General features: G+C 44.3%; 2 protein-coding genes across 5 annotated transcripts; one reads left to right on the forward strand and one right to left on the reverse strand.

The window, feature by feature from the left end:
• Window positions 1–124: 124 nt before the first annotated feature.
• LOC115586771 (zinc finger homeobox protein 3-like) lies at window positions 125–17,920 on the reverse strand. Its single transcript, XM_030426108.1, has 11 exons — window positions 17,541–17,920; window positions 13,276–14,986; window positions 12,644–13,182; window positions 12,309–12,522; window positions 11,562–11,669; window positions 10,961–11,097; window positions 10,666–10,776; window positions 8,995–9,157; window positions 4,125–8,833; window positions 3,318–3,983; window positions 125–3,187 (listed from the first exon to the last, which is right to left on the reverse strand). The coding sequence occupies exons 2-11, from the start codon at window positions 14,948–14,950 to the stop codon at window positions 3,071–3,073; spliced, it is 8,439 nt and encodes a 2,812-aa protein (XP_030281968.1). The 5' UTR covers window positions 14,951–14,986; window positions 17,541–17,920; the 3' UTR covers window positions 125–3,070.
• On the forward strand, window positions 16,950–25,905 carry gtf3c6 (general transcription factor IIIC, polypeptide 6, alpha). Of its 4 annotated transcripts, XM_030426115.1 has the most exons (7): window positions 16,950–17,115; window positions 23,733–23,766; window positions 24,184–24,264; window positions 24,392–24,455; window positions 24,643–24,687; window positions 24,794–24,901; window positions 25,040–25,905. In XM_030426115.1, exons 2-7 carry the CDS (start codon window positions 23,743–23,745, stop codon window positions 25,168–25,170), a joined length of 453 nt encoding a protein of 150 aa, XP_030281975.1. In that variant the 5' UTR covers window positions 16,950–17,115; window positions 23,733–23,742; the 3' UTR covers window positions 25,171–25,905. The 4 variants fall into 4 exon arrangements, with proteins under 4 accessions (XP_030281975.1, XP_030281976.1, XP_030281974.1 ...); XM_030426116.1 differs by lacking the exon at window positions 16,950–17,115 and having other exon boundaries at window positions 23,577–23,766; window positions 25,043–25,905; XM_030426114.1 differs by lacking the exon at window positions 16,950–17,115 and having other exon boundaries at window positions 23,583–23,766.
• The last annotated feature ends 101 nt before the right edge of the window (window positions 25,906–26,006 follow it).

The following is a 26,006-nucleotide window of genomic DNA, read 5'->3' on the forward strand; positions in this document are numbered from 1 at the left end:
AGACACACACCAACACATAACATGCAACCTGGAATATGAAACACATTACACGCAGACACCCTTGCATACCACAGCAGTCACAAAATGGCTTCTCTCGGTTAGACCAAAAGGATGAGACCAGAGCATGCACCAAAGCAGACTTTATTTAGCTCAGTGGAGTAAGGGAAGGGGAAGGAAGAGAAACACACACCAGTAGAGGAGAACCAGGGGAAGGAGAGTATAGAGACACACTAAACCACTGGAGCAGGACATAAGGACAGGTGCACATCACAGGTATCTTTTTGGTCATCACTATGGCAACAACATATCCAGAAAAAAATGAAAAGAATAGTTTTTTTACCTACAGTAAGGATAACAGAGTCCCTTCACCATAGAGGACCCCAATATGTACATCTTACAGTCACTAAGATCAAGAGAATATGAGAGAAATGAACTTTGAAAATAATCAGTATACAAAAAACTGCCTTTGTGGTATTTGGAATGCACATTTCTGTACAGAAGAAAAGCTCATTGGTATTGTCGTAAACATTGGTTAGTTTAAGAACAAAACATGACAGCGTTAGTCCAAATCCTTTGGAAAGTTGGCTGTGATGTCAGTTTGAGTTCAGCAAAGCTGTTTTCAGCTGGACGAACTGACGAGAGACATTGTAACACAGAAAGACTGAAAACATACCAGTAGAAGGTTTGGGACTAAACTCCTTCAAATAGCTATGCAGTATCTCCATAAGTATTGAGAAGTTTAATGCCCCAGGCAGGTTTCTCTGAAACTGGAAGCTTGAAAAAATAATTCTGGTATTACGAAAGCCATTTTTGTCTTCTGAGTAGGGGTAATTAATAAGATACTGAAAAACAAACCTGATGGAATTGAGCCCCACATATCCATTTGTTTTCAACAGAATAAGAGAGGCGCAGTTTATCAACAGCATCACAGGTATCATTACAGTTTGTAGTCATTAAAGCCTAGTGGTAAAGCGATCAGAGCATGCATCTTTCTACAGTATCGTTAGAAACTACAGTACATTAGCAGCAAACTGGACATCCTTAAGGGCTGAAGTTCAACACTATGGTAAAAAAAGAAGAAAAAAAAACTGCAACATTTCTCAAGAGAAGTAAAACTCTTTAACCGCTATATTACAGACTGCCATGGCTCTAGTTTGGGGTTTTGGTTACAGTCTCCAGTGTGCTTATGAGAGGCAGAAAACAGTAGCTTAGATATAGGGACTCCTTCCTTCTTTAAAAACAGCAATACATCGTCAAGTAAACAGTAGCGCTTATTTTTGTAGGTCATATGGTTAAAGTATTATCACGTCTTTGGATTTTTGTCTTAAAGCATTAATTATTGTTTAGCTATTATTGTTATATTATCATTATTACAGTTAGAATAAGGACTGGTTGCAAATGAACACAGGAAGAAAGGTAGAGAGAAACCGAGGAAAGCAGGTAGGGAAGGAGAAAGAGGGAAAATAAATTAAGTGTACAAAAATAACATCAATAACATCCAAAGTTTTTCTCAGCTTTGCGCAGTAGCTCCCTATCTGTAAGTGGAAAAGGGAGCTATGTCTCAATCATCCAATGAAGTCTTGAGTCAACCATACAAAAGCTAAATACTGTACATTTACCCCTCACACTATTAAACACTTTAGTTTCGATAAGGTTTTTGTAACAATCTATTACTCAGAGGTGAAAAGCTCAGATCTTTGAAATACAGAGATGTTTTTTGTAGATATCTTTTTTAATACTTAGTCCAAGGTTAAACCATGCCTCTTCTGCTTTAAAAACAGAAAAGTATAGTATTAAGATCACATTTGAAGTGGTGCCGTGTTGAGCTGTTGACCTGAGCATAGAAAGCTTTACATTAATCACATAACATTGGTCAGCCATTGGTATATTCAAATAGAACGGAAAGGCAGTAAGTCACCTTGCCTGAACATATCAAAGCTGTCATAATCTTTTCATAATCATGACACTATTATATCGAAGCAAGACAGTTTATCTCAATCCATAAGATTTATATTAAGAAACTATTACTAAACACACACAATGTAAATTTGAGTTTGGTTAAAGTTTTCATATACAGTTTAATGGTTGAGTGCTATAAAAAATAGTTTGCCCGGACAGGACAAACTGGCCTTTACGTTCTGTGCTATTTGGGCGGTTATCCACTAAAGGAACATAGAAGGTGTACATGTACAACAGAAGACTCATCATTGGCTTGTGGAGGGTGGAGCTGCATCCAAGCACCGTTTCAGTCCATTGGTACTCGGCTTACATATGCCAGATGCAGATCTCACCCATTCACCGTACAGACGTCAGCTCTGCAGTTTGTTACTGAAAACAAACATGTTGAAACTAAATCCACAGACATGTAAAATTTTGGTTACGAGCTTTGGAATCTGAGTCAGTCTTTACAAAAGCTCTATGCGAATACCTCCGTCTATTTCAAGGATATTTTCCGTTTTTTTGTTTTTTTTTTCCATCTTCTTTTTCTTCCACTGTTAACTGCTTTGTTTTTCTTCAAGTTTATCTTTTGGAGCTCTCTATTTACACTAAAATCTCTTTGACAATTTCTTTCCCAGCCTCTTACAGACTGGCACTACATGCTACACAGCTAGTCATCTAGCACTGTCTGGTGGAGGGCCCATTGTGAGTCTGTCATGCAGACTGAGAGGTAGACTGCAGGTCTAGCTGGGCAGTGAGGTCACATACTTGGAGAATGCTCTTTGGCCTCTGTGGCATCTGGTTGGTTTTATCAAGGTGGTGTTTGGTTGTAGTAAGGTGTCTGACAGAATAGGGAGAGGAGCTCTTTACAACAAGAAAGTACAGACCAGGAAAGAGAGTTTAAGAACAATATGAAACGAGGAAAGCTGTGGACTTGGTTTGGGCTCTCTCCGACTTTCAGTTGGGAGAGAGTTTGTCTTTGGGCCACTGTGGCTCTGCATCTTTGGGGTGTTCAGGTTACAGGTTTGGCAGCAAAGCGGACAGGGTATATGTTGAAAGGTTGACAGCAGGTGCAGGAGAGGTTTTGGGGAGAACGGAGTCAAAGGACGCAAAAGGACTGTAGTCTGCCTCTCTAAGCTCTGTCTCTCTCCCCTGCTCCTGCAGACAGCTCGGCCTGCTCCCTCTCTGCAGAGTCAGAGCTCAGGCTTCTGGCCCTCTTCTCCTTGGCTCTGGCATTCTGGAACCACACCTGCAAAAAAAAAATAAATGTGTAAGAATAAACATTAGCCTTTGCCTCTCTTTGACTTATTTAATCACAATGAATGCAGATCGAGCTACATCTTATTATTTTATAATTCAAGAATATTTGAAAATGTTACCTGCACCACGCGGTGAGGCAGTCCCAACTCCTGGCCCAGCGCCTCACACTCGTGTCGGTTGGGGGTGCGGTGGCTCCTGTAGAAGTCTCTGAGCTGTAGTATCTGGAAGTGGCTCATCTGCGTCCTTTGGCGCTGCTGCTGATGGTGGTGGTGCTGCAGACTTTGTGTGTCACCCCAATCTGAGCTCGGTCCGCCAGATCCCTCAGGACTAGGAGAAGCTTGGTCTGCCATACTGGAACCCTCCTCACATGGGTACTCATCATCTTCTTCCTCATAGTCATCATCCTCGTCTGGGTTGTTCATATCAGTGGTTGAAGACAAAGAGGTCACAGGTGGCTTCACAGTTAAATCTTTGTTGCTGATGAGATAGCCATGGTTTGAGATAGGGTTGGAGGAGATAGATGGACCTGGCCTGTCCATGAGAGATGACATGACCATCCCCATCTGCCCACTGGATCCATTGCTCATGGACAGGGCGTAGCCTGCTCTTTCAGCTTCAGCCCAGTGACGAGACCTCATATGGGCGTCCAGGGCACTCTTTACCTTGAAGAGAGCCCTGCAGAATGGGCAGCGCAGGTGGTTAAAACCCAGGCTGAAGGTGGATCCTGGCCCCGCTGAACGAAACTGTCCTTTTCTCTCTCTGGCCCGTGTATTCTGAAACCAGACCTGTGAATGAAAGACCCAGTATATTTAAAAATTGAGGTACACAAAAGCATTATGTCACCTTATATGCTTTTCTTTTCCACTCACTCGCTCAAAAATATTACATTCACACAAATTGAAGTACAATAAACATCCATAAGGTACCTGAACCACACGTCTTGTGAGGCCTACATCACGTGCAATGCCTTCCAGGACTCCTCTGGTTGGATTAGAGTCCAAGCTGTAGCGCTGATACAACACTTCCAGTTGTTCTGGGGTGATTGTGGTTCTCTGACGTTTATCCCTTCGGTGCTCCTCCTCAACCTCTCTACTGCCCCTTTGGCTTTCAAAACTGGTCTCTGACATAAGCTTTGAATTCTGCTTCATAGGTGTCAGGGAACTTTGAGAGAGACTGGTGAGGGTATTGCTTGAGTGATCGGAGAATGCGTTCTTCATTTGTATGCTGTTTAAGTGTGAAATCATGGGATGTGTAGAGTTGGGGTGCATCTGGGACATAGCACCCGAAAGCATTTGGCTGGCCATCAGGGTGTGGTTAGGGTGGAGCATCATGTAAGGCAAGGTACGATCTGTGAAGCCAGAGTGGAGAAACTGGACCTGGGTCTGAGCTGCTAATACATGCCTGGTCTGATGCTCTTGCCAAAGCTGGAATGATGGCAAGGACATCGGACAGAGACTGCACTGGAACTGAGCCTGGGTTTGGGGTTGGACCTGTTTTTTTGGCTGGGTTTCAGTGGATAGGCCGGAGTTGGCACCAGGCAGCCGAGTGTGGCTTCTCTCAGACTCTGGAGCAGCAGGGATGCTTGGTGATGTATCAGCAGGATTTTCAATTGCTTGATCAGAAGAAGAGCTTTTTGTATGCGCCTGGCTGGAATGAGCCATGGACGAGATGTTGGGTTCTGTTTTTGGAGAGGAAGAGTGAGGCCGGGGTCTTTCTGGAGTACTTTCAGGCCGCAGATTGGGCTTGAGTTCTGGAGAGGATCCTGTTTTCATGCCCTGAACAACTTCCTTACACTCAATGCCAGCATCTGGCAGAGTTTCAACAAGAGCTGGGCTCTTGCTAGTCACAGGAGAGTTTGTTTTATCTTCTTGTTTCATATTAACTAGCGGTGGTCCACCTTTGACTGCTGGATGCTCACTGTCTGTGCAGTGAGAGGAAGAATCAAGAGAAGGGGATTCAGGGTTGGTGTAATACTCATACCTCAGATCCATGGAGTTTTCATTCTGAGAATCACCTTCACCCCCATAGCCGTTATCCTCATTATCATCATCATTCTTCAAGTAGCCATTTCTCCCTCTGTGAATGTTGTCAAGCTGGTTCTTTCCCTCTAATCCATCATCTGATCCCCGGTCTTGATTTTTGCGAGCTCTCTGTCTAGCATTTTGGAACCATACGACAATGACCCTGTTAGGGAGACTCAACAGAGCAGACAGCCTGTCATATTCTTCTTCTCTGGGGTAAGGAGTGGCCTCAAAGACCCCCTGCAGAGTTTCAAGTTGTTGCTCTGTGAAGCGAGTTCGGGAAGAGCGTCTGCCCCTATGGGGCTCTCCTCTCTGGAGGTCTACTGTCTGGGCCTGTGGGGAGGTTGTTACTGGAAGGCCTGGGGACAGTGAACCGGGGGAAAGTGTTAGAGGCTGGTTTTGTGCTACTTCCTCTCTAGACTCCTCCAAGGATATGGTTGGGGGGTTATTAAAATTGTAGGGGGAATCTTTGTCTCGCTGACGTTCCTTAAATAGGGTGTTGCGGAACCAGTGTTTGATGACTTTATGTGGCAGACCAGATAGTGCAGACATCTTGTTGATCTCTTCATCGCTGGGAAGGGTGTTAATATCAAAGTGTTTCCTCAGAACAGTGAGTTGTTCCTCGGAGATCCGGGTTCTGGTTCTCTTACCCTGTTGTTCAAGTATTGTTGGGTTGACTTGGGGTTGCTGACCTGTTTGGTTGCTGGTTTGGGATGTTTGAGCCTGCAGTGTAGGACTGAGCTGTGGAGGCTGACCTTGCAGAGCTGGGCTGAGCTGGGGTTGCTGGGCTAGCATAGCTGGACTAAGCTGTGGCTGTTGACCGAGCAGTGCTGAGTTGAGTTGAGATTGGTAGAGTTTTGCCAGCTCAGGGTTCACACTTGAGTCTAACCAAGGTTGCTGGAGAGCCACAGACTGCATCACAACTGGAGAGAGGAGGGGTAGGTCCATGGGGAAAGGAATTGGGGGTAGGGGAAGCTTAGGCAATGTCAGAGGGGGTAACGGAAGCTGGGCCATGGGAAGAGAAAGCATAGGCAAGGTAAGAGGTATGGAATTAGCTGGGGATGTGGTATGAGAAGTAGCTGTGGCAGATGTGATTGGGATGGGTGCCTCTTGTTGTGACAAATCTTGAGGTTGAGATGGACAAGGAGGAGAAGGTTCGGGGGCAGTTGGTGTTGGGTCTATACCTGGAGGGCATGTTTTGGTTATGGGGTCGGAAACTGAGGACACAGGTGAGGGTGCAAGGGTTGTAACTTGAGGCTTAACTGGTTCTGGTGTTGGTTCTGATTCCAAAGATGGGGTTGGGGTTGCAGCTTGGGGGCAAGCAGTTGAATTCTCCCCAGGTTTCGGCTGTGTGAGGGGGTACATCTGGTCATACTGCAGCCTGTATTCTCTGGAAAACCTCTCAAGTGTAGCAGTGGGAAACAGCATCCTGTGAATGTACTCTTTGTGGCTTTTTAGAATCAAGGCATCAGAGAAAAACTTTCCGCAGTCTCTACACTTTTCTCCCTTTCCACAGCATACTTTCCCTTTGTCTGCTGATTCTTCATCTTTGTTCCACTTTTTCTCTTCTGTATCTTCTTTTCCATCTGCTACTTTGTTATCCATACAGCCTTCCATCTTTCCATCCTGTAATCCAATAGAGTCACCTCTTTCCTCCTCTGAGCACATCTTGTTGATATCAGAGCACTCTTGTTTATCTGGTATCATAGGAGTTGATATCTGCTGCTGGTGCCTGTGTCTACTTTGTATGTACTGCAGTGCCAACTCATAGCCATAACTCTGCAGCAGGGCTCTGAGAGGCTCCCCGTTTACAGCAGCATAGGGCACTCTGGGAGGAGGACACTGCAATCCAACAAGATTAACTGAGGAGGAATTGGTTTCCTCCTGTTGACTCTCGTTTTTAATGGTAGGAACAAGAATTTCTTCTTTTTCCTTCTTAAGACTAAAATCATGTACTCTTTCTGTCTGGTCATCCTTGGCTTCACGCTGCACACGATCTTTGAGTTGACTAACATCTGGGTTTGAACTTTGTCTCTGTGTTTCTTTCACGTCTATTTGGGGCCGAGACTCCCTTTTAGCTTCTGCCTTCACTTGCTCTTTTAGGATGGTGTTAATAGATATTAACTGACTTAGTTCTGGGCTCTTAACAGCTAACTCTGTGTTCAGCTTCATGTCTCCTGACAAGTAAAAGGGCAGAAGAAGTTGCTGCTGCAGAGAGAACAAGCTGTCTGGTGTCAGGGAGAAGTGTTGTTTGAGGAGATTTTCTGTCCCGTAGGGAAGGTGCTGCATCAGTTGGGACTGGAGCAGAGCTGTTTGTTGTAACTGAGCTTGGGCTTGTGCCTGGGCTTGGGCTAACTGCTGCTGTTGAATTAACATTAGCTGGTTTCTTGATGCTAGAAGCTCTGCCACTCGCTTTTTAGCCTGCTGGCTGTCATTTTGGTTAGAGAGAGCTGGCTGGGCCTCGGCTGTTAAGCCTAAAAGCAAAGAGGTTGAGGAGTTTAAATCTGACCTCTTGGTAAAAGAAAAACCTTTGGATGTTTCTTCTCTGGTGGTAGCAGCCTGGGTAGCAGTAGTGGGGACAGAGGCTGAAGCAGCTGCACTTGATGCTGGGGTCTGTGGAGCTGAGTTCTGGGCAGCACGAGCTCTAGTCTGGTGAAGGACAGAGCGAAGATGTATGTCCAGTGTGGAGCTCTGGCTGTAGCCCACTCCACACAATCGGCAGCGATAGGGCCTAGAATCTGGGCCACGGGGAGCCTCAGGGGCAGCAACACCTGTGCCAGAGTCCTGCAAGGCTCGCCTGGCCCGGTGGAGATGGGACACAGAATTATAGTGGACGAGAAGAATGGTTTTCTGGGTAAAAGATTCAGAGCATATGGTGCATTTATAGGGCCTAGTTGGATCTAAATAGCGGTCCATTGTGGGGTTAGAGCTCTTTTTGACAAGAGAGCTGGAACTAGGTTCTGATACAATCTCCTCATGTGGCCCTTTCTCCGGCTCAGGTAAATCCTCCTCACCTTCATCAACTTCATTAACCATGTCCTTGTCTTTAAATTGAACTTCTTCTTTTTCTTCCTCCTTTCCTTCCATGACCAGGGTTTCTTCCTCTATCTCTTCATCCTCATCTTCTCCTGCTTCTTGACCCACTTGTGGTGATAAACTAAAATCTTGCTGGACTGAACTCTTATTGTGCTCCATGTATTGCGCTGTATGGGGTGGTAATAGTGTATTCTGCCCCTGCGTGTTGTCCAGCTGTGAGTGTGTGTTCTGCATGTGTCTCTGCAGGGCCTCCTGACTGCGGCATTGTCTGGAACAGAGGGGGCACTCTGTCGCCGCTCTCATGGCATGGTACTGCCAGTGCAGCTGGAGCTTCTCCTGAGTTGGGAACGCCAGGCTGCACCTGCTGCAACGGAACCGGTAACCATGGCGATCAGAAAGAGGAGGGGGATCGCTGGGTGAGGAGGTGGGCGGGGAAGAGGGGGGGATCTGAGTTGGGGACTGAGGAGCCAGTCTGCCATTGGAAGGGTGAGTGGTGTTGTCTTCCAGGGGTGGGGTGAGTAGAGCTGTGACATCTTTGGGTGCGGCTACATCTCCCTCAGTGTTCTCCTCTAAAATGCCTGCAAAATATAAGAAAAATAGTGACTGAATGATGGAACAATAATATTACGACAACAAGACAATGTGTTTTGAACAAATGACCATGAAATGGTTCTGTAATTTAAGATTCTCTAATTATCATCTAAAATGTGGTCAATTTGATCATGCATGATACACCAACCTTTGTTGTTCTGTGAATCAGGTGAGGCAATGGAATCAGCAGGAGGGGAACAATTTGCATTGTTATTCTTGGTGTTTTTATTTTTCTGAGTATCATCTGTGTGCAACTCTGTCTGTGGAGCCATCTGCAGCTCAGGCTGCGGTTGTTCCATGGAAAGTGTGACCTGCAGGAAAAGAAAAAGTGATTGTCTGTCAGTTTGAGGTTTTTATTGCCAGTTACAATCAAGTGTTATTTTACCAATTCAGACTAAAAGAAATGTTGGATATTACCATATTTTCTTAATCCAACATTATGAATAAAACATGTTTAATTGTACAGCATAAAAGCAAGCAAATATCGAGATGTATAAACATAAGAGTGCCTGCACACACTCTTCTAATATCATAAAACATTAAAGTGTGAATTTGTAAGTGTATCGCTACATCTTGCACCTGCCTGCACAGCAGTGCAGACAGAGAGGCACATCAATTTGGTAATAAGTGTATATGGAGATATGTGGGTCTGCCCTTCAGCTCCTACGACACCCTCCAACATGCCCCAAGGGTTTAATAAAACTTTACTGAGCTGAATAATGAATTTATTTAAAATCATTCTTCATATAGAAACCTCCATCTCCACAGCTTCAAGCACCGAGAGCAAATACTATATCTACGCGAACAGCTAGCTACCCTAAGGAAAGGACGGACAGCTAAAGATGAGATTTACATGACAAGAGTTTTCTCTGCGTAACAGCTTCATAAGAGAGAGAGAGAGGAACAACCACACAGACACACACACACACATACACACTGCAGAGAAAACTGAAGGTCAGGCTTAATCTAGAGAGCGTAATTGGAAAGCAAGGTACATAATGGCCATCATCACCTCAGTCTGAATTAATGAACCTCAATTACTATCAGAGAGAGTGAGGGAGGGGTGGGAGGGGAAGGAGGGAGGACGATGGTGCGGGAGGGGGGGTTGTAGAATATGAAAAAGAGAGGGAGCAGGGAGAGGGAGGGAGGAAGTATGGGGCAATGAACAAAAAAAAACTGCTTCGGAGGGAGAGAGAGCAAGTAAGGGAGGGGTAACGCATAAGAAATTGAGAGAGAGCTTGGGAGAGACAGAAAGGGAGGGGCAGGGACAGAGATTGCTGAATAGAAATGATAGGAGTTGCTAGAGGGGGGAGAAAGGGACAGCAGAGGGGAGAAAGGGTGAAAAGCAGTCAGTCAAGTGGAGGCGAAGAGCACAAGAGACAAAGGCCACTTAGCATACGGGCCAGGGAGATGGAGGATGGTGATGTGGATAGATGACCAGTCTTTGTTAGTTGGAGAGACACAGTAAAAAGCATGGGGGCCCCTTTTTAGCTTGACTGCACTTCTGGTAATAGAGGGCTACTTAAACATGCATTATAGAAAGACTGGCTTTTCCCTCACTCACTCAGTCAAACCCTCTCTCTTCCACTCTAAAAGACGCGCATACACATACACAGAATGTACGGCTGCATCAAAGATGATAGCGGGGAGCTACTTAAACATGCATTAAAAAAAGCGCTGCCTTTCTCTCTGGTGCCTTCTTAATGGAATTGTCTCCCTACATTTCGCTCTCCCCCATCCCCCATCGCTTCCCCTTCTCATTTTCTTTTTGCTTCCTGACGAACGCAAATACAACAAATACACACTTGCATGCACTTACTGTGCTGATGAGCTTGTCCACACAGTCCTGCGCCACACTGTGCACATGTGTGAGATGCTGTTGAAGGTTCATGTATGGGACTTTAACCTGGCACAAAGGGCACTGGACAGTCTGAGAGAGTGGAGGGAGAGGAAGGGAAGTGAGAAAAAAAGAGAATTATGAAGCCGCAAGAGAGCATAAGATGTCCGCAGGTTTGTGGGATTACACGAGCACCTGCCAGGTCTCCTAATTGTGTCTGCTGTTACATTTTATAGTCACATGTACAGACCTGAATTATTAAGTGTCGACTGCTCACCTGCTGGTTCTCATTTTGCTGGTGTATTCTGGGGCGTTTGGTTGAGATGGAGTTTTCCATTTCCTCACATCGAGAGGATGGACGCTTGACTGGGGGCGATGACTCCTTCTTTTCTCGTTCCTCCTCCCTAGTTTCTCCTGTTCAGAAAAAAATTACATTAGGGACGTATAATATGGTAAAAAAAAAAAAAAAAAAAAATCATACTGCGGTTATTTTTGACAGACATAACAATTGAGATATGATTCAGGAGCAGCGCGAGGGATCATTTGTGCATCGCATTTTTCATTTTCACCCACAAGAAAGAGAAAATACGATTATAATCATGATGTGACATTTGTTGTGGTCTGTACAAATCAATCATGTTAATCTTCCATCTCGATAAAAAGATTTATTGTCCAGAGCATCTCGCAGCACTACAGTACTCCATTATAATGCTGTTTTGGCACATTTTCCCTTTATCAAAAAAATCGCAGTCTCTCTTTGTCTCGCAGTCTCTTCTCTCTTTTCTACTCGACCATGTTGTGATTTCAGTAATATTCCGATTAATTGCACAGCCCCTATAATATGTGTTGAATTGTTTTGCAAGTAGAAGCATCCATACCTTTCTCCTCAGAGATCTGCTTCACCCCCAAGTTACATGAGTCTTTGGTTGTGTCCAAAGGACCAGCGGTGGTCTCACTGGAAGTTTCCATATCCTCACTGAGCTCTCCTGGGAGGGCACAAGACGGATAATTAGGTTACACAAACACTGTGCTTCGTACAAACTATCAGGCTAATTGTAGTTTATATAATTCTCTGGATAGCATCCTTCAAAAAGACCAGTGTCTTTGGACCACACTTCATTCTTCTTGCTTGCCTCCATACACTATTGATCAGGTATTGATTCTCCATTAGATTCTCCTCAGAGGTGGAGTAGAGTTAATATGGACTTACAACACATCAGTTCACCTCGATAAGTCTTAATCTGTACATGACAAATCACGGGATACACTTAATTCAAAACTGAAGTGTTGAACTACTCATTTTCATATAATGTGCCAGCACTCCAGACTGGGTAGAGTCAGTCTTTTATCTTCCACAGACTGGCGACTGGCCTCCACCTCCCCCATTCTTGTCTCGGGGATTTGTATTGGTCCATTGATTAGCAGGTGCTAGTTAGCCGTTGTCAAGGGTTATTGGGGATATAACAAGGATGTGTATCGACTAATCAATTTACTCGATCAATATCTCAGCGACAGCCATTACTCATTTTCTCACTCTTTTCATCTTAATCGCGCCGTCTGCTCTCTGATGTCAGCGAGCACATGCAGCATGAAATCAAATACAGCCGCACAGCTCATATTTGCACCTGTGTCACTGTCAGGGCTTTTCCTGATGGTAAAAATGGCTGCCAGCTCCTCTCCGCCCATTGGCTGCAGCTGTAGTAGCCCCTCCCTCTGCTGATGGGTTGGGGTTTGACTGTGTTTCAGTACTTGGATTTTAGAAGAGGAGGAGTGGTTGCATAGGAGACAATGGAACAGCCACGAACCTCCATCAACCTCACCATCATACTGCTGCAAGAACTAAAAATAACGAGGCAGAAAGGAGAGAAAGCAAGAAAATTATTATTTGGTTACTATCAATTGCTAAATACGTTTTTGTTTCGAAGCTGCTTTCAGGGATTGTTATTGAAATTATACTGACTCTGTACACCCGGACACTGGCCTCATGGTGGGAACTGAGGGAATGTCCTCGTAGCTTCTCCAGACTGCTGGTCACGTAATCACACAGGTTGCACCTCAGCTGGACGGGGTTGCCCTTAGCAATAAGAGCTGCCCCCTCCTGACCCCTGTCACCACCCTCCTGGAGGTGAGCGGCGAGCTGGTAGCGGGTGCGGTGTCTGTCAGTCTGGCAGTGCAGTGAGAAGTTAGCCCTCAGCGGGGTGGTGTAGCCACACAGCCTGCAGTGGCAGCCGCCAGCGACCAGGGAGCACCACTCGGACTGGGCCAGAGAGCGAGGGGCGTTCAGGTGCTGCTCCACAGACTCTAAGCTGTCGGACGAAAAGCAGGAGCAGACAAGGCATTGAAACACACCCTGGGAGAGGGGTCCTGTGGGGGACATAGATGGGGCTGGAGGGGGAGAGGGAGAGGGGGAGGGAGATGGAGTCAGTGTAGACCCAAGGGTGACTGGCTGTTCTGCGACTTGTTGGGTGGTCAGTCGCATGTTCAAGGAGAGCTCGGCGCCTAAAAGACAGAGAAGACACCCAGTTAGGATTCTTTTTTTTTTTTCAAACTTTTATGTTGGTTCGCGGCGAGAAGACGTGACGAAGTACTCACCTGTGTTTTGTAGATGTTTAAGCTGCGGCGCAATGCTCCTGCAGTGAGACAGATAGTAACCTCTCTGGAGCCGTAGCATGTTATGTGTGTGTTTCTCGCTGGTGGTGTGTATGCGCAGGTTGCGGGCAATGCTGGTCTCGTAGTCGCACACATCACACCGCCACCGCTTACCATGAGAGTGAGTGTGTGCAGGTGGTGTGAGCTTGGCGGGCTGGGCGGCAGGCGTGGGAAGAGCGAGTGGGAGCTTGTATGTGGGCTCTTCCACTGCGTGACCGTTGGAGGAGCTGCTATTGTTGGTAATGTGAGTGGTGTGCATGTGACCATTCGAGTGTCCCCCATTCTGAACGTTATTAAGGTGTTTATCCGACTGCATGTGTATGCTGAGGTTGCCTTTCGACGAGGTAGCATAGTCACACACCTCGCAGCGGTAGGGCTTGTAGCCACAGGCGTAGGTTTCACCGCGGGCCAAGCGAGGATGGGGTTTCCCCGAACTGCAATATCCACACACGTCTCGTGTTGCACCACCACAAACACACTTTCCCCCAGAGGCGCTGCACACACACTGGCCTCCCGTCTCTGGATGTTTCTCTTTCATGTGGACTTGCAGTGTATGCTGAGACTTATAGTGCCAGTTACACTTGGGGCATTTCAGCGTCTTGCAGGAATTGCGTGAGTGCATTATGGTCATGTGACTAGTTAGGGAATTAGGAGAGAGGTCTTGGTTGAGGTTTTTAAGGACAGCTTCTTTCTGTTCCCCATCTTTGTCTCCCTCATCATCCACCTCTGTGTATAGCTGGCTGTCATTTGGTTCTGGAGCTTTGGCACCATCTCCATTCGAAATGGAAGAGTGAGGAACCCCTGCCGGCCCATCATCCTCAGCAGGTGTACTGGCAGGCTCCGTACCTGCCACTGGAAAAGCCAGAGTAGACTGCTGGGATTTAAAGCTCTGAGGAAACCCAGAAATCCAGCCCTGATCTCCCTTAATGTCTTTTACCTCTGTCTCGCTCAGCAGGGCAGAAGAGGAGGACGGACAAGTGAAGTGCTTTGGAGAGGCGGAAAGAAAAGGGGAGGGCTTTGGAGAGGTGGAAGGAGTGGGGGAGGGCTTTGGAGAGGCGGCTATTTTGCTGTCGAGTGTGCCACTGGCCTTTGCAGTGCTGGAAGAAGAGCTGTGCTGGCTCTGTTGAGGTAATAAAGAACATTTGGATTTGGTTTGGCTTTGGTTTGAGATGGCCTCCTCCTCTTCCTTCTCCTCCTCTCCGCCTCTGCTGCTGCTAAGGGCTGCTCGGAGGCCCGCTGTAACTGACACCTCTCCCACACCTACATGCGCCTCCCCTTCTTCCTCCCTTTGCCTTGACAAACATCCCTCCCCGAAGTCTTCCTTCATCCCCTGCTTTTGACACGCTCCATTCTCCTGTGAATGTCGGCCTCCTTCATTCTGCTCCCCTCCCTGGGTCTCGTCTCTAGCCTGGGACCCCTCTGCGCCCTCCTCCTCCTGCTGCTGAGGCAGGGTCAGGGGCTCTTTGGCAGGGGCCATGGCTGAGGTATGAGAGGATGACCCTTGCTCAGGAATGACCGCCAGGGTCAGGAGAGGAAGAGATAAAGCCTGGGGACTGAGGTCAGCATCTCTCTCCTCTCCTCCCCCTCCATCCCCTCCTCCTCCCTCACCGCTGTCCATACCAGAGGCTACAGCTGCCACGCATTACTTCCCCACCTGTGTGTTTGAGATACAGAGGAAGAGAAGGAGAGAGAAGGACAGAGAGAAGAGTGAAGGGAAAAGAGGAGAAAATGAAATACATGAGTCATGTAAATAGTATTGCATAACAGTGGAGGCAATTGATTGCAGTCCCTGGATAGCATCTGTTCAATACTGCCTTCACAGTGCGCAATACAGAGGCTGGTTACTCAGGGGTTAGCGTTAGCCCTTAATGGGAAAATCAATAGCATCAGCGCTAAACTAGGTAGAGGAATGCGGGTAAAGACTACGCAGGAGGTCTATGATATTCCTCAGGGGATAGGATTAAATAAAGAACTGAACGCTTCTGAGCTAAAGGGCTTCCACTAAATTGCCACACTTAGATAAAAGCGGATAAAAGAACAGTTTTTAAAGCCACTGTATCCATCTCGACATCTTTTGTTGTGGATTAGGACAGAGATATTATGTGAGACGTAGGAGTCTCCGTTTGGCACGGGACAATTTATAACACATGGGATGGACACAATATCATAGATAACTGGGTTAATCTAATTTCGTCCAAAAATACAACAAATACTGATGTGAAGCTCGTACAGTTTTTGTTGAGATTTCAGAAGGGTGTTGACTGAAATCTGTGTTGATCTTTGAGTTTGTGATGTTACAGTGCAGTATAATATTTTGACCTCTCCTCTTTGTATGTGTCTATTATTGTGTCCCTATAAGTCTTGCACATTATAAAACACACCCATACACACACTGTTAACACTAAAGCAACAATGTACATTTAAATAATGAATTTATTTTTGCAATAACACTAGTGTAATAACATACAGTTAAAAATGTTGCATTTTAAAACAGTTATTTAAAAAAAAATCTCCATATTCTACGACAGCATATACTTTGCTCTAGAACCGAAAAAAAAAATGATTTTAGTGAAACTAGCAGAGGGCTGTGGCATTTAATCAAACATGGCTGACTGTAAAAAATTCAAGTTGATGATTAAACAATTTTAGAAATTGAGCTACGAGGTTCCTCAAAGATTATGAATCACAAGCACAATGATGCATCACGACGGAGACTTCCTAAAAAATAAATCGCACCTCTCCTCCTCCTCTTCTGTCTCTGACTGACAGATGGATGCCAGATTAGACAGATACATCTTTCTCAGTCTGTGTGTGTCCCGCAATCTCATTACTGACCTTTTTTAATCAAGGAGAGACCTTAATGTACCCTTTCACCTTCTCCTTCAACCAGCCAGCCCCCTCCTCCTCCTCCTCCTTAAACACCCTCTCTCCCTCTCTCCCTCTCCGTCCTGTAGCCACCCCCCTCTCCCCTCTCTGCACCTTAAAGATATATGGCTCATATCGGCACTCTGATAGTGCTTTAATGTACTGTGTTTATGTCACAGGCCACAGACCCTTGCCCACTGCAGCTGTCCACTGTCCCGTTGGAGGAGCGCTGAGGGGGCTGAGCCTGGCTGCCAGCAGCTGAGAACAGTCTCTAATCTGATAAAGATTTTCATTTACACTGCAATCAATAACCTGGCTCTATCGGCAATGTAACTATTTATACAAACATTCCTGGCTCTCTATCGATCACAAGTGCGGGAAACCATCATTTAACAACGTGTGTGTTTGTGTGTGTGTGTGTGTGTGCGTGCACATCTACAGAATGTGTGTGTTAATGTGGGTACATCCTGTTGTTCACTGCAAACTGATTCTGATAATGTCAGGCACACACACACACACAAACACACAGAAACACCTGAAATGTGTCATGCATATTAGATATATATTAGATATGTGTTTGTTACCAGGTGTGCACGATGCAGATTTGCAAATATACAACATAAAGTGTTTTTGCTTGCATCTCTATAGTCTGGCGTGTGTGTGTGTGTGTGTGTGTGTGTGTGTGTGTGTGTGTTAAGAAAAGAGAGAAAGGAGAGACAGGGGTGTGGGGGTGTGTGTGTGTGTGAGAGGGGGGGGGACAGAGAGAGACACAGGGAGAAGAGTTGTGTGAGCTATACTTTAGGAAAAATGCATTTTGTTTGTCATTAAAGGATTCCGGATAAACACAGTTCGGATGGTGTTTTGAACGCAGGAGGAACCCGCCGGATCCAACACACCAGCACACACACCAGTCTCAAGGTAAACTGCACTAAGCTGTGTTTTTTTGCATCATTGTGAGGAGTGGGTGGGGGGGGGCACACCAGGCTTCGAGAGAATAACCGGACGGGTTAAGCGACTATACTCGAAGTTCACTCCCCGTCTGAGTCTGTGTTGTCAAGCCCCGCTGGCCGACACTCTGCCTGCAGACTACTTCGAGCCTTTGTTTACAGTGGATCGCACCGTACCACACTCCGATCCGGCGACACCAAAAGAGTGATCGCCGTCCACTAACCAGTAACAGGTGACTCAACGCGCGAGCCGATCGACACAAAAAGCTCGATTTCGTGCGAATAAGCGGGGCTGCACACTGACACAAACACCCTCCGCCTTCCCCCTGGTAGCCGGGGCTGCTTCCTAAAAACCCACCCGGTCCCTTTAATATCGTAAACAAATGGCAGACTTACATTTCTGCAGCGGCTCTGGTACAAAGCTCCGTACGCTGAATGTGTAGTAGTCCAGGAAACAATCGGTATAGAGAGCCCACTCATTCCTTATGAATGATCCTCTGCGTTTTTACGGAGCCAGGAGGAAAAAACCGGGGAGAGGGAGAGAGAGAGCAGCGGGGTCCAAGTTGTCACCAAACAACAGTGTAATTAAAGCTACATATAGGCTGTAGTAAACAGAAGAATGGGGGACGGAGGGGTTTGTGCGAGCTCCAGAGGTAGAATGAGTTCTGATCACTGTGGGGGGAAAAACACTTGGCTCTTTATTCCTGCTAATTAGTTTCCTTCAAAAAATGGCTGAGATTACGCCCAGTGCGCATGTGCGTAATTGCGCAGACACCGCTAATTAGCCCGTTTGGATCAATAGGATTCCGCGAGAGAGAGAGAGAGAGAGAGAGAGAGAGAGAGAGAGAGAGGGGAGGGAGAAGAGAGGGAGGGAGGCAGGCAAGGGGGAGAGGCTACAGGGGACGCATCGAGAAGACAAGGGGGGAAAAGAAAAATAATAAAAAAAAAAAAAAAAAAGTGCGAGAAATTACATCTGAAATGATGGATTTTAAACGCGGAGAGAAGATTGAGGGTGGAATATTTTCAAAAATGGATTTTAGGCGGAAATATAAGAAAAATAACATCTGATGTGAAAAATGAAAAGAGAAAATAATATCGCAGAAAAATCATTGATTGCATTAAAAACACATTCAAATACCGCGAAGTAGAAAAATGTCAAAAATAAAGTCAGTATTGACACACACAAAAAAGAAAACACGGATATTTAATCCCTAAAGTCTTGTCATAGGAACATTATGATGCCAGAAAATCTGCAACAAAATGCGACATTATCACCGGGAGTCACTGTTGAGGACTAGAGGCACACAGCAAGGCCCCGGAGGATTGTTTCAGGAATAATATATTTACTTTCTGTCTGATATCAAGCACATAAGCAGGCGTGTATCCCAGATTTAAATCCTTTTCTCTCTTTTTTTTCTTACCATGAAATATTTAAATTCCTGTGTTATATCCTGTCTGCTTTGGAGAAGTTGCAATCTGTGATCGACAGATTTTAACAGACAAATATTCGTCTTTAACAAAGAGATCTGAAGACGAAAAAAGGAACAAAAAGAACAAAAAGAAAAAGGTAAATGTGTTCATGAAATGACACATTGCACCTGTGATTGTGCTTGGACTCAGGCAGCAGGTCTGGAGGTTTCGGGCACTGCTCTGCTGGTCAGTTCTCTCACTTTGGAAAAAACAAAAACAAAAAAAATAATATTGAAGCGTGAATTGATGTGTCCATTTCTGTGTTTGTCATCACGGAGGACCTTTAGTGGCTTTTTCTGCTCCGGCCGTCCCATCCTCGCCACTCGGCTCTATTGTTATGATAATAGGTACTATTGTGAATTTCACGCTGGAGGTGCAATCTGTCGATCGTCCATATTTTAGAAGGTGAAGACTGCATTTATTTGTAAGATCAAATAGTACCTTTTTTTTTACTTTATCACGCTCTGATTGTCACAGCTGACCCCGTCCTTATTTAAGAATTGTATAAATATACATTTAGAAAAGATATCAAAGATACAATATTACAGCAAAAAATCTGATGGAAACGTGGAAAATAAATATAGAAATGTTACAGTGTTACCACAGGAGGTGAAACGGGCTGTAGCATTAACTGCAGTAAGGTTACTATCAGCTCAGCGTTGCGTGAAACACCCGCACTACAAGGCCATATCGGAATAGAACATGAATATTAATGATATTTCGTTCTGTTGGTTTTGAAAGCACTGACATTTTTAATCTGGCTCGGTTTGATTATATTCTTGCATTGTGCGTCTATAAATAAGTAAAGAATCGATGCATCGGCCATTCAATTAAGAGCCAGGTGGTTTGACCTGCGCGTGCAGAACATCCAATAATTATTTTACGATTTGAAAACGTTTAAAGGGCTTGTGTGTGCGTGTGTGTGTGTGTGTGTGCGTGTGTGTGTGGCACATGCCACCAAGCAGAGATTGCAGGTTATCACAAACATAAATCAGCGCCTGTTGTGTCGTCTTCGTGCCCACATGGATGTTTTTCTGCTGCTGTAATGGCTGCAGCGAGCGCGGCGACGATTTAATGTGGTTTTATGAGCAAAAAAGACAATTGGCAGTGAGTGGTGATATAATGGTAATGTTATTCCATTTAGCAAGGTGTGACTGACGTGCGTGCGAGCGTGCGCGTGCGTCCCTGTTTATGTCTTAGAATCTGAAGAAAAATCTTCAAATGTTCATTGAAGCAAAATATTTGCTGCTTAATTTGCTGTTTGATTTGTTTATCCTGTGAACTGCAGGGTGATCACAACATATCACGTGTCCATATAGTATATTACATATAAAACAATAACTTGTAAACAGATGTGAACAGATGTTGAAGAAAAAAACATAAAAAAAAAAAAAAGATTGGGCTCTGAGAATTTTGCTTTGATTTTAAATCAATTTTTCAGCCAATTAGTTTTTCACCACAGACAATAGATCTTTAAGTTTACACTCTGGTGCTGTGACGCAGCAATACAATGCTTTCACATCTCCCTCATATCCAGACGCTTCATGTTATTTGCATCGCCGGCCATTGATGTAAATTTTTTGATTTGCATTCAAATTTGCAATTGGATTTTATTTGCAACATTTAAAACAATGAAAAGGCAGGTGAACACCCACACATTTGATGTCTGTGCCTGCCTGCGAGGAATATGTCTGCGTGTTTGTGGTTCACCGTTGAAATACAGGGAAATGCACCATCCCACGCAGCAGACCTGTGATAAAGTCATGGGTTTTTTGTTTTTTTTACAGCCCTCAGATAAAGTCATGTTTTTACAGAACAGAATAGAATAACAGAGAATCATTGTCCGGATCTATTTTGTGTGTACGCGTTGAGAGAGTTCAGATATAAGAGGGTACGCTCCCCCATGACTGACACTGCAAGTTCATTTCCGTAGTGATAAATATAGAATTCCAATATTTTACAAATATCAAAGCTCTCGTGTGTGTGCGCGCATTTACATTCACATATTACACACACACCCACTCACACTCTCGCATGCATGGGCCACACTGTAAAACGCGCCATGCTTTCCATGCCCTCAGGTGTTTGCCAGGGGTTGTTGTTTTCACTGTAATATATAGTTAGCCCTTCCACCAATTTACCCTGTCAGTGCTAATGGGGCAATTAACCACTGCGATACCCCCCAGGCAGAGGGAGAGCCGAAAGCTCCTCAACTCCAAACTTGTCTTTATGACATTTATATGACAAAATGTGGGGGAAGCTAGGGACCCATCTGACACCTTGGAGGGTCCTTAATGTCACTCCCTCCCTTGCCCCCGCCCTTTTCTGCCCCAGGGTATGGCACTGAGCAGAAAGTGTAATACATCATGTGCAGGAGAGGCTAAGGCCTTGTCCAGGAGCGGAGAAAACTTTGTACCCCACATCCAAAGCTTCAATGGGACATCTCTGATTTACACACTGTGTCTACATCTGCATGATTACTAATGTAAACCAGCCTTTATACCCACAAACACGCTTCCGTGCCAACACACTCCAACTTGACCTCTCCCTTCATTTAGGTCTTTTCGGTGTCTATAAGTCCCTCCATCTTTGTCTCTGCTCACATTCCCCCTGTCTTTCTTACATCCCCAAGGAGGCAATAACCTCCCTAGCAAGTGCTTCCCCTTGAGCCGTTGTCATAGTAACTTGTGGGCTGGTCGACATGACATGGTCCAGAGATAGATGATAGGCCAGAAATGGGGAGGGAGAAGGCACATGGGGGATTTGCACCCCCTTTAATTTGGTTTGCCTGATTCTGATTCAAAATGTTGTTTTTCTCCCCCCGTCTGTCTGAGGGTGAGGCTCCTTCAGCATCACCCTGCTTTACATTTATACAGGTATTTACCGCCTGCGAAAGCGTTACCTGCCTTTCTCTACGGCAGCGGGGCGGACGCTGTCGTGGGAGGAAAACACATGTGTCGACCTTGTTTTATAACGGCATTAATGCAAAATAAAAATATAATAGTAAAAAAATATATATATGTTAAATATTGTATTTTTAAAATAACGTTTAAATATTTTCCTTTCCCGTGTGCCCTGCAAAAGACCTAAAACACAGCAGTCTCTTTCTTAAAAACAGAATAAAAATACTGTTAATGGTGAGGAAGCCTGGATGTTTTTACACTTTGTCCTTTTTTGAGCTTTCAGCGCAGAGTCTGCTATTTACTGTCATCACCAAATTGCAGTAGGAAATGCAGATATTTGAAAGTCCAGCCGGAGCATAAAGACATCAACGCATTAAACCCCCGTCTTCCCAAGGCTCCATTTTCTGAATCTGTGGATAGCACTGTTACTGTTCCAACGCCATCTTATTGACTTTTGTAATAAAATGAGTTTAACAGGTTCAGTATTACTACAATTTGATCTATCAGTCTATTAGACTTTGTGTTTCTGGAAGAGGAGCCATGGTTCCTTTCGAAACAAAATGCAAAAATGTAAATATGTCAGAATATTTATTGAATAACGGGCATGTAATGACATGTGTGACACAATGTATGCGTGTGGAAGGCACTGCCGACAGTTGAGAGTCAACCTTGTAGATTTGCGCAAATACATTAAATTCATTTTTCACGTTTCTATTTGTCACGGCGGTCGTGTTTTTCATAAGAGGTTTTTTAGTAGAATGGCCCTTCAACTGGAGGACGCGGTGTGAAGCAGCATCCTCGCTACAGAAGTCGTGAGCAAGATGACAAATCCGAGCCAGCTCCGTGGGTGCTGCCCCTCAGCTGACCCTGATCTCTGACCCCAAGTTTTCTATAAGGATCAATTGATCAGTAATGTTAAAAGCACATTATATTTCAAAAATAGCAACTGTCCTAAATGTATCAATTGCATGGATGATACCTTAACAGAACAGAAGGCCAAAAAATATATAAATATTTTAAACAAAAAGGAGGTAACTGAAATTATTTCACCACTCAGGAGGTTTATTATTCTGTTGATGAAGAATTGAAGCCCTGTTCTCTAGAAGCTGCACCACAACATTTGCTTGATTTAAAATTGATAGGCTACACCTTGTTTGCCAGAATTAAATGGTGTAAACAGTTTAAATGCTGCAGAAAATTCACCACCCTTTCATAAAACTCATAAAACCTCTTTGATGAATCGTAAAAAATCTTTACCTCATAAATTATATGTCCACCAAGATCCAGGTTTTAATTATTTAAAATTTTACTTTCCACCTCAGGGTTAGAAATAATTATGTAATGACAGACTTTGAGGTGGATTTCTGCCTTTGATGTGTGTGTATCAGAAATAGGTTTGTTCAGGTACTGACCTACCTCCATCTCACCTTACAGAAAAACCTCCAGATTCACTTTTGTTTAATAACTGCAGTCCCAGCAAAGAAAAAACATGAAAAACCAATCTTCTCCCCCAGACGCCCCCCACACACACACACCGAGCTACATGGTTTGCTTTTGTGCTTGATATTTTTCTCCTCGTCGTGCGCTTTGATAATAATTTGTCGGTTTTCTCATCTGGCCTCCTGTTTGTGTGACCGTCTCTTTTTTCTGTTTTTGGGTGCGTTTGATGTGCTTGCTTGTTTTTTGTTGCCTCTGCCTTTGACGGATGAATTTCCCCTTGGGGATCAATAAAGTGTATCGTCTCATTTCATCTCATCTCATCTTACCACCTCAGCTATGGCCCTCCTGCAGGAGAACATTAATAACATTAATGTTAGATGTAGATGAGCGTGCCTACAGGTAGCCAATATTTAGATGCAATCATACTCGGCCATAAGTATAATGAACAGATAGATAGATGCACGGATAGATGGAGGGAGGGGTGGAGGGATGGAGGTGGGGTGGGTTGCTATTCATTTGACTGTATTTCCTCCTCACATTAAATGGCTTAACTGCAAAACATGCTTGTAAAACTGAGCAACAGCGCCCCTCAATGGCCGGAGCGCGTAACTGAGAACTCACCAGGCAGCAAAAACACACAAAGGGCTTCACGGACACCGTACATTCGCGGAAGTTGTCAAAACGTAACTCAGTAAAACATGTTGGGAGAGTCGCGTAGATAAAACTACAGGAAAGGAGCAGTTACATTAATTAGCATTACCTCTCTTTGTTTCAGGGCTTTCGACATGGACGACGAATGGGAAGAGGAGGTACGAAAACACATCAGCGCACAGGCGTTTGCAGCGTTAGCTTCATGTGGCTAGCATGCTAGCGGGCAGTTGAGGTCCTGATGGGGTCAGTAGGACTAACGGTATCTATGAAAGACGTCAGGTTCAGCTTCAATATTAGTTACTGTGTTCATTTTAACCTTTAAAATTGAAGTTTGGAAGACAAACTTCCCACTGAATTTTTTTTTTTGTGTGTTTAAGCATGTGTTTATATCGGTTTCTTGGTGTAAACGTGCAAAAATCCCTGAGATAATTGTTTAAATTTCTGACCAAAATATTGTGCATGAGCCCTGGCATGGACATAGTTGACTATAATCCGATCACTTTATTTTACCTTAAGAAAAATGTATAACTGAATTATAAAACTAATACCCATTTTTGGTCTTGTGTTGTGTTTAGGAGCAGCTTGTTGTGGTGGAGCTTTCTGGTATAATCAACAATGACTTTCTGTCAAAGTGTCGGGGAACATGTAAGATACTGGTGAGTTTGAAGTTAACACCTTGTAGTAAAAAAAGAGAAGAAGCCAGGCCAACATGCACGACATCAGTATCGATGTAAGTCTCTAACTGCATCACCCCCTGAATCATATTTTACTCATGTGCCCCAGGATATTGACAGTGAGAAGCCCATGATGCAGGTTGGACAGTATGTGTTCGCAGGAGAATATGAAGGTAAGCATGGAACATGCAGACTTGTGTGGTGTAACTAATTGTGCCCACTTTTAAATTAAATGGCACCCTTCTCCTCTCCCTTTTCATAAAGCAAACACAAATGAGCCTTAGTAAACTCCTGTAATAGATTTGATCTCAATAAACATTTTAAACTGAAATCTTAATTGCTATATTTCCCTCTTCAAAGACACTTTGGGAACTTGCGTGCTGTTTGAGGAGGGACCAAAGAAAGGTAAGCTTCTCCATATTACCACTTATTGTTTACGGTTGGGTTTCAGTTATACATGAGGGATTGTTTCTTTGTTTTGCTAATTGTCGTATTTTACATTTGTCTGCAGGAAAAGAAGGCAGTGATCCAGAGCTGAAGTACACGTGCCACACTACAAAGAAACTGATGATGCAACGAATCTTCCTCACGGAAAAGAAAGAGGGTGAAATCAGCACAGGTCAGCCAGAACAGCTACTCCTCTTTCTTCTAATACAGCTAATTACATTTTTGTGGCATTTTTTGTGATTAGTGTGACACAAATCTTTATACAGTTTTACACACCACAACTGTAAATGTTTTTTGTGTGTTCCTCCAGCAGGAAGTGATGAAACTGGTGAGCAGAACGACACAACCTGCCAGTTCAATCAGGAAGAAAATGCCGTCCAACAGGTCGAGTCAGAAGAAGACATAGACAACACAGATTTGGATGACTCAGCAGTGAGCTGAGATATGAAGGCTTTTCTGTGTTTTGAACTCCCTATAAGTGTAGAAACTAGCATTTGTGAAGCCTTGAGGGACTTCATGTGTGAAACAGACAGTTGGATCTGTACAGTTCAACAGTAATAAGGAGAAGTGTCAGTGGTACTGTCAGTCTTGCACAATGTGTCACAGTAATTTCCAGGAACATATAATGCCTCTTCTTCACTGAACCGTAATTCAAAGAATGTAATATTTGAAACACATGATTATGGAGAAATGACACCTAAAGGCTAAAGAGGCGTTTACAAATCCTCATTAAAATCTATTCCTCTCAGATTCAGTTGTTCTTGGGAAGGGCAGTTCCAGAAATATGCGGGAAGTCCTCAGTTTAACTGGAAGGAAGTCCTGTCATTGTGTTTCTCTGATTTTTTTGTTTTTTGTTTTTTTGTTCCTACTGCTCATGATGACTAGTTAGCTTACTGAGGAATATAAATCTGCTTGATTAGCAAGGTTACAGTAGAGATGTGCTCTTGAGAGAATGAACCATTCATACATGTAAAGAAAAGATAAAATACTTGTTCAAAAAGGCGCAATCTGTATGTTTCTGGTTTAAGTAGAGCAGCTGATGAGTTGGTTTTATCTGCACTTCTATGACTACTAGTGTATAGTGATGAAGCCAAAACAAATATATATATTTTTTATTTGTTTATTAATTTAATTTGGCTCAATGAAAACGTCTTTATTAAAATATATACAGTTTGAGTGTGAGTTTGTGATTTCTTTTTGTAGAATTTCTTCGACAGATCTGTCTATTTGCATCTGGTTACAAAGCAAAAGTGTCCCAATCTGGCAAAAGGCTTTTC

This window comes from Sparus aurata, chromosome 8, assembly GCF_900880675.1.
Source record: "Sparus aurata chromosome 8, fSpaAur1.1, whole genome shotgun sequence".
Lineage (NCBI taxonomy): Eukaryota > Metazoa > Chordata > Actinopteri > Spariformes > Sparidae > Sparus > Sparus aurata.

Coding starts and splice junctions, on each gene's coding strand:
- LOC115586771 (XM_030426108.1), bottom strand. CDS start 14,950: ATGGACAGCGGTGAGGGAGGAGGAGGGGATGGAGGGGGAGGAGAGGAG. Junction 12,523..12,643: donor CCAGTGTCCGGGTGTACAGA/GTCAGTATAATT, acceptor CGTTATTTTTAG/TTCTTGCAGCAGTATGATGG. Junction 9,158..10,665: donor TGGACAAGCTCATCAGCACA/GTAAGTGCATGC, acceptor CTTTTCCTGCAG/GTCACACTTTCCATGGAACA.
- gtf3c6 (XM_030426115.1), top strand. CDS start 23,743: ATGGACGACGAATGGGAAGAGGAG. Junction 23,767..24,183: donor ACGACGAATGGGAAGAGGAG/GTACGAAAACAC, acceptor TGTTGTGTTTAG/GAGCAGCTTGTTGTGGTGGA. Junction 24,688..24,793: donor TGAGGAGGGACCAAAGAAAG/GTAAGCTTCTCC, acceptor ATTTGTCTGCAG/GAAAAGAAGGCAGTGATCCA.